This window comes from Triplophysa dalaica, chromosome 19 (genome assembly GCF_015846415.1).
Source record: "Triplophysa dalaica isolate WHDGS20190420 chromosome 19, ASM1584641v1, whole genome shotgun sequence".
NCBI classification, from domain to species: Eukaryota; Metazoa; Chordata; class Actinopteri; order Cypriniformes; family Nemacheilidae; genus Triplophysa; species Triplophysa dalaica.
Window position 1 is genome coordinate 12,516,807 of NC_079560.1, and position 9,814 is coordinate 12,526,620.

Genomic DNA, 9,814 nt, shown 5'->3' on the forward strand with positions numbered 1-9,814 from the left:
GACTGAACTTGTATACTTAAATGTTCTGATTTCTTTGTCTGAATTCAATATTTGGCTTGATGGCTACATCTGGTGGAAATTTTGTGTCAATAGCCCACTTAGAAATCCCCTTACTGATAAAAATGATGTGTCAAATACTTATTTTCCCCGCTGTATATTGATTCACAACCTCGGGAACAAGGCAGCTGATCGACACACATGGACAGACTGAACGATTTAATGCATTTTAGACGCAGAGCTAACTTCTGCCATGGGTTTACATCATGCTTTTCCATCACATGGTTAAAAGGGACAGTCCAGCCAAAAGTATAAATTTTGTCATCAGTTTTCATCCTCGTGTGGTTCAAAACCTTAATATGACTCTTTCTTCTGTGGAACACAACAGAAGATTTGTGTCTATACAGTGGAAGTCAATGGGGGACCATGTTGTTTGATAACCAACTTCTTGAAAATACCATCTTTTGTGTTCGGCAGAAGAAAGTCATGCAGGTTTCAAATTACATGAGGGTGAATACATTTGAAAATATTTTTTTTGGATGAACTATCCATTTAAATCCTGTAGCCATTACTTAAACTTCCAAACACCGTCTTCCCTTTTGAAATGATTGTGCCAAACTTACACTTCAATAATAATCAAACCCTTTTTTACAGTTTTTCTTTTTATAAACATTATTTTAAGTCAAGTTGACTTTAGCGACGGTATGAAATCTGTAATAAAATGCCAATCAACCTTAAAAGCCCTTTTAAGGTTTGGGCCATTACACGCATAAATGAACAGCTAAATCACGGTTCGATGAAAGCGGTAAATATTTGATACATTCTCACCTTTAAAGCTTAAAATAGAGAAGCTCATTAGCTGAAGGGCAAAATGCAGAACAAACCAAAATGCTTCCAATTGGAAACCAGTCCAAGGCTGTTTTGTAAAACAGATTACTGCCTCATGTTTCCACCAGCCATCCAGAAAGATGTCATAGAGCAGACCAGCTGCGATGCCGGAAAACTACAAAGTCATTACAGACGCTGAGGGAGTTCAATTTCAGAGAGTTCATAAAGTGAACATTGATGAGCTTGACGTTTTCCACAATAAGAGTTTTTATATCTGTTCTATGAATATTGTGTGTTCTCTGCATTCACGTGTGTTATCAACCCAACCAGCACATGTTTGTGCGAGCCAGTTTGCGAAAGTTAGACGAAGGCTCCAAGCTCTGTGCAAGCAACTACAGTGATATGTCGAGATGTGGTACGGCACTCCTGTGAACAAATCAATCAAATGAAAGCTTATTGCACACACTCAATTTCTGATATGACCAAGTACATCAGCATCCATCATCCAGTGTTTTTGTTCTGTGGCTCTGACATTATTGCAAAATATTCACCTACTCTCTGAATTACAAGTAAGAGGGCTGAACTGAATTTTTCATTGCATCAATCAACACTTCCAAGCCAGAACATGTTCCCCATAGAGCACATATAAAGAGAGAATGGCCAGCAAACACCTAGTGAGTCAGTGTCTGATGCTGACAAACACCAGTCTAGAGTGATGCAGAATATAGACCATCGGTGTCTTTCCTAAACCAAGCAAGAGTACATGCATAATTTCCAATAGCATACAAATTAATCTTTTCTCTCGCACAACAAATTAAATGTCATTTTTCAACTGATCTGAAAAAATATCGAATTATCGTGCAATTGATTAATAAAGGCACAGGAAATGTTTTGCATTTACAATCACAAGTAGCTCAAATGTGATGGAACACGTGCCCCCTCAGATTGAAGAGGCATATCTGGTACTCGCTTAGAGAGACTTCTTCACGATGCAACACGATCCTGTAAGCTCCCTGAAATAACATTTTTAAAAGCTTTTTCTCCCTCTACCTGAAAACATTTGACCCCAAACTAGTGAACTCAAAATATATTTACATAGCAATATATCACCTCAACAACCAGCTTTGCACATTTGTCCATTTGTCCATTTAGCATTCTGTCGTGCAAATACTTTCTGAGTCGTTTTGATATCATATGCCAGAAGTTTTAATGCCTCAGTGTTGCTTGAATCTGAGCTTTATGAGTTATTATTTGAAGAATGCTGATTCGGACTCACAGGTCAAGTGGGAATATTAGTCTTTTGACTCGAAGATGTTAAGAAAAACGTTACATTTTCAGTAAAAGTCAGTAACAATAGTCAGATTCTACTGTTAAACTTATATAATGTGAAAGAAAACGAATAAATTTATAAAATAATAGAAAATGTCCCGTGGTATTTATGGTTGGCCACTGATGCCTTAAAGGGACAGTTCAACCAATAATAACAATTCTGTCTTCATTTACCCTGATATCTGTATACGTTTCTTTGTCACGTTTAACACTGAGAAAGATATTAATCAGAAAGCTTGTAAACAAAAACGGTTCATGACCTCCATTGACAACCACAGAAGAAAAAAGTTGTCAAAGAAATGAATACAGATTTGGAACAAATTGAGGGTGAGTAAGATGACAGAATTTTCAATTTGGGGTGAACTGTTCCTTTAAATCTACTTATTAATCTATTGTTAAATGGTAAATAAATCTCCTTGTTGGTTATTGTAAACTATGCTTCATATATGGATATCTTACAAAAAAATAAAAAAATAAACGAAGCTATTTGTTGCCAAAGCAATGAGTTACAATCTATACAAATAACTGCAAAGAGAAATGCTGCGTAATTGATGTAAACCATATTATCTTATTTACTGGGAATTGCATTTGTTGATTAAATTGCATTATTAATGAAAGTTATAACATGGGATTGATTGTGGATTTTTCTAAATTTATTCTACTGTTTTTTAATCAAGTATCAAAATAATGTACACAGTGGCCACCCACGCGTGCAAAGTGAGAGAGGGAGAGACAAAGGCACATATCGCTCAGTATCTCCCATGTACTCGTTCAGTGCGACACACGGGAGCGCGCAAAAGATTCAACCCCCGTATGCACCAGACATCCTCTCTTTTTGTCTCCAGTGCGCTTCTTTCACTAACAAAACATGGCTTGAGGTGCACTACTGTGCTCTCAATAGCGCAGTCAGCCAAACAGTAACATATATTTATATCATCCGGGAGTTTTAAAAGTTAGAACATAATCTTTGGTATGATAGGTTTGGTATGGACTCTCCACCGGATCGCGCAGCGTTTTAGATCGGAGGCAAGTTTGAAGTCGAAACGCGTCTTAGATGAGAATACGCTTGGAAATGGAGAACCAACATCAAACTCATCCAGAATGGATTTAACATCAATGTCTAATATCTCGCTGAACTCAACTGCGGATACTAATGACACGAACGCGCCGAGACCACCGCCACATTCACAGTACGCGGCAGTGTTGATTATTCTCGTGGTCACCGTAATCATCCTGGTGACCATCGTGGGAAATGTATTAGTAGTGGTGGCCGTTTTTACCAGCCGTGCGCTCCGTGCGCCACAGAACCTCTTTTTGGTCTCTTTGGCATCTGCTGACATTTTGGTGGCCACTTTGGTTATCCCGTTCTCACTGGCCAATGAAATTATGGGATACTGGTTCTTTGGCAGCACCTGGTGTGCCTTTTACCTGGCTCTGGACGTGCTATTCTGCACGTCATCTATTGTCCACCTCTGCGCCATAAGTTTGGACAGGTACTGGTCGGTGACGAAAGCGGTCAGCTACAACCTGAAGAGGACCCCACGGAGAATAAAAAGCATGATTGCGGTGGTGTGGGTTATATCTGCTGTGATATCTTTCCCACCACTCATCATGACCAAGCATGACGAGATGGAGTGCTTGCTGAACAACGAGACATGGTACATCCTCTCATCCTGCATGGTCTCGTTTTTTGCACCTGGTCTCATCATGATTTTGGTGTATTGTAAAATCTACAGGGTGGCCAAACAGCGCGCAGCCACCGTTTTTGTGGCTAAGAACGGGATGGAGCGACAGCCATCTCAGTCGGAGACATGCTTCGTGCGTAAAGGCAAGTCGGAGGCGGAGAGCCCCAGCAGCAACAGCTCTGGAAGTCAAGAGCGCAAAGGCGAGCTGGATGACATCGATTTGGAGGAGAGCAGCTTCTCCAACAAACAGAGGTGCTCTCGCTTCACCAAAAGCAGGAAAGTTGACGGGGCACAACCGTGCCCAAGGCAAAACGGACGCCTGTCATGGGCATGTAGTCGCACGTCAGACCTCGATCCGGATCCGAGGGCGCGCAAGCTGTCCTTATCCAAGTCCAAACTGGCACAGATGCGCGAGAAGCGCTTCACATTCGTGCTGGCCGTGGTCATGGGGGTGTTCGTGCTCTGCTGGTTCCCCTTTTTCTTCACGTATAGCCTCCATGCCATATGCCGGGAAAGTTGCACAATACCGGATTCTTTGTTCAATCTGTTTTTCTGGATTGGGTACTGCAACAGCTCAGTGAACCCTATCATTTATACGATTTTCAACAGAGACTTTAGGAAAGCGTTTACAAAGATTATGTGCCATAGCCATGCGCGCTCGTAAATGTGAATATGTGTGCTGGCGTGTGTACATGTGAGCGTTTACCTGCATTTGACTTTGTGCGCGCATCCAAAACGGAAAAAAGTGTTCGCGTGGTCCGCGTCTCTGTAAATAGCATTAAAATAAGAGTGTTTTTCTCGCTATTTGTTTACATGGAGTGTTGTGCACTTACAAGTGAGATTTTTAACACCATTCTGTACAAACAAATGTGAAAATTTATTCCAAGATCACACATGTGCCGGTCCGCTTTATGCGTTTATTTATGGAAGATGACTAACGTTTCATTAGTGAAAAACTGGATGAAGTCTGTAACTGACACTTTATTTAAGGGCATACATGTGAGACATTTAAAATAAAGTTTTTGAATTGCATTTTCAGGACCAGTGTTTGTGTTTTTGAATGAGCACAAATTATTTAATTTTACACAAGAAAAATGATTATAATAATTTTGTACAGCACTAGAAAGAGTGAAGCGCACTTTGTTGCTGGTCCTGAAATTGATGCCAAAACCAGAAAGCTGTTAACTATTTCGGCTAATAATAACTAATAATACATTTTTAAGGTCACACTCTAGGTTGCTAATGCTAGAATAACTTGCTATATTCCATTATCATAATTTAAATGAAATTTATATGTCAATGCCACCATATCTTTTCAATGAGCACTCCACATCATGTGAATCTTAGCTGAACTGTTGTAAAGTAGCCTCTTCATATCTTTACCATCTCACACAGTCAAAAAAGGGTATTGAGCTAGAATGGAGTTTGTTACTCACGTTAGTTTGCAATTCAATGCTTTAAGGCCTTTATGGAGGTAGTCTTCATTTTTCACAGGAAAGCGTAAATTGCAGTAATGTTGCAGTCATTTAGAGAAATTGCTGTTTTGAAGGATTTGAATGGCGCTTCAGGACTCTTTTTGAGAAAAAAATGAATGTGCATAAAGAACGTCTCTTGTCATCTATAGATTAAATAAACCGCACATTTTAGATAAAAAAACTTCTCGGGGAGAAAAATCAATAGTTATAATTAATTTACCATCGTGCTTTTAATGTTTACGTATCTTATATTCTGTGTTTGATGCACTTCTTTAAAACCCCAGCATGGTGTTGTATCCTAGTTGTGCTTTTCTGGTATCAGCCGGTACCATATGTCCTAACAAGAAAGCTGTCAGAACCGGTATAACGTTATAACAGGCAATTCTTGCTCTCCTACTCTAAAGCTATTGAAAAACTTCCATCTCTGAAATCTGCTTTGGAGAACAGCTACATCCTATCTAACGGCCAGAGATACACTTCAAATAGATTAAAACAGTATGGAAAACTCTGCCTGCCATTCCTGTACACACCACACACAAAGCCCCTGTAGTGTTCAAGATCATACATTGATGTTCCACTGGACACATTTGCTGTTTAAGTAAAGTGTTATGTCACTTTTGAAAGATTTATGATCTCGAGGAGGACGACTGAGCACTCAGGCCCATGCATAAGGTAGCACCTTCCATCAGACTTGATGAGAAATATCAACATATGTTACCATGTACAGTGATTGCAGTCGGTTGTAGTCCCAAGTAAAAAAGAAAAATAAGAAAAAGATAAAGATAAAGAACAGAGCATATGCTGAAACGAGTTGGCTGAAATGACTAAAAACATCCACTTTTCTTGTTTATTGATGACTGTAAAAAAGAAAAGAAAATCACATGAGGGAAAGACAGTGGGGTTAGATCAGGGAAGGCCGGGGGCGTGCAACAGATGCAACACACTCCTCTGATGAGGAGCAGCATTGTATACACCGGCAAATAGTTAAGGAAAAGGAATGCATGAAACCTCAAAGCAAAACAGCTCTTCTTTTTGGAGTTAGTTAGTAGAGGAGAAATAAGGCAGGGCAGATGCTTCTGTGGTTCATCCCATGACTGAAATAATCCGTGAAAATGGTGCTCTCTTGTGCCACAAACTGTGTTTCAAGGACATTTTCTGGGTACAAAACATCTCATTTAAAGGGAAAGTTCAGCCCAAAACTCCAATTTGCCATTTATTTACTCACCTTCAAGCCATCCGAGATGTAGGTGACATCTTTTTCTTGAGTTGAACCATTTAGAAGATTGTTTTGTAAATCCGCAGCCCTCTCTGCTTCATATAATGGGAGTATATGGGGTCCACCTGTCTAAGAGTTCCTAAAGCACATAATTCCAGAAAAAGGCTCCTGGTTACATGTTGACCTTTCGTGAAGAGACTGTGAAGTGAATAGAATATTTTCATAAATTTGAAAGTCATCGTTTATAATTTTAGCCATACTGTACACCCTCAACATTCTCGTTCTGCAGGTGGCGCTAAACGTACCAGACACCGGTATGCCATCCTCCACCAAATACTACAAGTAGATTGCGATTGTGTGCAGAGTCTGCACATTATGGCTAATATTGAAAAAAATGATGTTCAATTTTATGAAAATATCAAATGATTCTCACTTCACGAAACGTCAACATGTCACCAGGAGCCGCTTTTTGGAATTATGGAACTCTTAGACAGATGGACCCCATAGACTCCCATTATATGAAGCAGAGAGGGCTGCGGATTTACCAAACAATCTTCTTTATGGTTCTACTGAGGGTGAGTAAATAAACAGCAAATTGGAGTTTTTGGCTGAACTATCCCTTTAACACCACAATGAGGTGGTCTTCAAAAAAACATGGGATTTCAAACATGAATTAAAAATAAATATTATGTAAAATGAGTATGAAATATTTAAGATTATGCAGTAAAGACCATTAATCAAATGTAAGCTCATTTATGACATTGAACATTTAATACATAACATAACATAACATAAAAACCACTGTGGTACAACAATTGCCAGTAAAATAACCATTTTATTTTAAATGAAAAAACCTGCCTAAACTAGTTTGCTGGTCTCTCGGTCTGGTTAGGTTGCACTGGTTTGATGGAAATTTGAACTGGTAAGACAGCTAAACCAAATGATCTTACCCAGACTGATAGATCAACAAAACTGATAACAGTGCCACATGAGACCGCAATCCCCCCAATGAACCACTGAAGCACCAAGATATGGCATCAAAGAGGTTCCCCTATGATTACGAGCAAAGAACCATTTTTAGTGCTACATAGCACCATTGTTTTTAAGTGCATCTTCAAGCAATTTTTTCATCACTGGTTGTGATTGACAGGATTCAATCAGAATGAACAGACCTCATCCAATCTTTCATTCAGAACTCTATTAAATGATTGAATGCAGCCTGACATTGCAGCACATTGATTTCAAATGAGAGCCGCACTGTAGAGAAGACCATCTGATCAGGTATCTGTCAGTTAAAGGCTATGGGCAGTTTACCTCAGGCTTCTCTAAAGGCAATCACTGGCATCAATAATTCTTGATAGCTGGAATGCAACCACAGGGGTTCAAAGAAACACACTTTACCAGCTTATATATTAATTTATGTGATTTTCTCTTTGAGGCAACCGTGAGTCTACCTCTCACAGGTGTCAGCTGTTTTGTGAGAAAGGTAAACAAATTATGTTGAGAGCTCCTTAAGATGTCAAGAAATAAAATTCCTATCAGGTTTTTAAAGGAGGTTGTGCAGTGGTGTATTTCCCTTCAACCATTGAAGTGCTTATAAAGTCTCTACTCTCTCAGCTTTAGATCCATCACTGGGAAATGAATTAAATGAAAAAATAATAAATAATCTGCAATGTTCCAAGGCGCCTAAAATCTCCTGAAGCCTACTTCAAAATAAAGTTTCTTTTCTTCTGGTTTCATTCTTAAAATGCATCAGCAAGCAGCCTCAGTTATTTCTTTGCATCTTTTGGATCTGTATAGACGTGTCAACATGAGATTGCAGTATTTCTGATATCCCCAACACAGGAGCCTGCGAGAAGCAGGTGGAGGAAATCAAAGCAATGGTTGAATGATGTAAGAAAGAACAATGTAGACAAACATGAAGAGACTGGCTACATGACACAGCTTTAAATGTGAAGAATGTTTATGAATCATAACTGCTGAATAATTCAAACAATTTTCTCTAATGGAGGTTTTACATCATGTTCAAGCAACAAATCCGAATGAACATGACCGAGAGGAATAATGAGATTTCTGAAGAGCTAATATGATGCTTACCCAGGGTGGCGATTTAAAATCACATTTGCAAAACGCATACCTTGACTTCCAAATATTGCAAATTGGTTTTTCGACTGTATTTTTTTGCATTGCATTTGTTTTCCAATCTAGATTTGTACATTTGACATAAAGTGGTAAATCAACCAAGCAAAATAATTATTAAAATGAAACAAGACATTCATTTTAAATGTATCATTCAACCCATATCATTTTTAAACGTGTAAACAACCGCAGATGTGCTTTAACACAAAAAAAATTGTTTGGTTAGACGCACAACAACAAAAGGACGTTTGCATGTTCCTCTCCATTTTCATTTTATTTTTTTCTTCTTTTTTTTATCATGTCAGAACCAACATCCAGTCTTATTTTATTATTGTATTTTCCATTAGCACTCTGACAGTGTTGTTTGTTTATAAAAAATGTTTCATAGAATAAGACATTTTTAAAGAAGAACAGACCTCCAGTCAAAACCCACTGTCCTATTGTATATCTATAGGTTTGTTTTGCATTCTTGAACTGTTTAAAATAGAGAAATATGGTTGCTTAAAATTAGTATTCATAACATTTCTTGTGCTTAAATCAAAATGTAGCATGTACAAGGTGACCTAATTCTTTGTTGAAATTCAGGGATTTAAGGTTAAAAATACTTTTTGCTTTTATACTGGATGCAACCACAGCTACCAGTTTTTCCAGTATTTTACGGTTAAAGGTACTCTTAAAGGGATAGTTCCCCTAAAAGTACATTTGCTCACCCTCAACCAAACCTGTATAAATTGAGATTTCTTGGGCATCATTAACTACCCCACACTGTAAACCCAAAATAATCAAAATAATCAAACAGTGTAAACTTAATTTTATAAAACAGTTCTACTTAGTTGCATATTTGAAGTTTTAAGCTTTGAGTAAAAAATGATTATTTTTGATTAACTTGCAGTTTTGACCAAAACTCAAAAAATTGATTTCCTCTTTGTTAAATTGGTCAAGAAGGATGTCCAATTCCCAGCACGCTTTGCGTCAGACTGCATTAGTAGAGTTTATTTTAAAATAGTTAGTATTTTTCAGTAAAGTTAAAGACTTATTAGAGTTTAATGTTCATTTATCTTGGATATTTAGAAGTCTGACATATGTGGACCATCCCCTTAAATGTGCCGTAAACTGAAAAATCATTTTTCCTTATTTTTCACAGT

General features: G+C 38.1%; 1 protein-coding gene across 1 annotated transcript; it reads left to right on the top strand.

The window, feature by feature from the left end:
* Nucleotides 1-3,255: 3,255 nt before the first annotated feature.
* Nucleotides 3,256-4,732, top strand: adra2db (adrenergic, alpha-2D-, receptor b). The gene has a single exon (XM_056731577.1). The coding sequence runs from the start codon at nucleotides 3,256-3,258 to the stop codon at nucleotides 4,501-4,503; it is 1,248 nt and encodes a 415-aa protein (XP_056587555.1). The 3' UTR covers nucleotides 4,504-4,732.
* The last annotated feature ends 5,082 nt before the right edge of the window (nucleotides 4,733-9,814 follow it).

Bases quoted from the DNA above. Each gene is read 5' to 3' on its own strand.
- adra2db (XM_056731577.1), top strand. From the start codon at position 3,256: ATGGATTTAACATCAATGTCTAATATCTCGCTGAACTCAACTGCGGAT.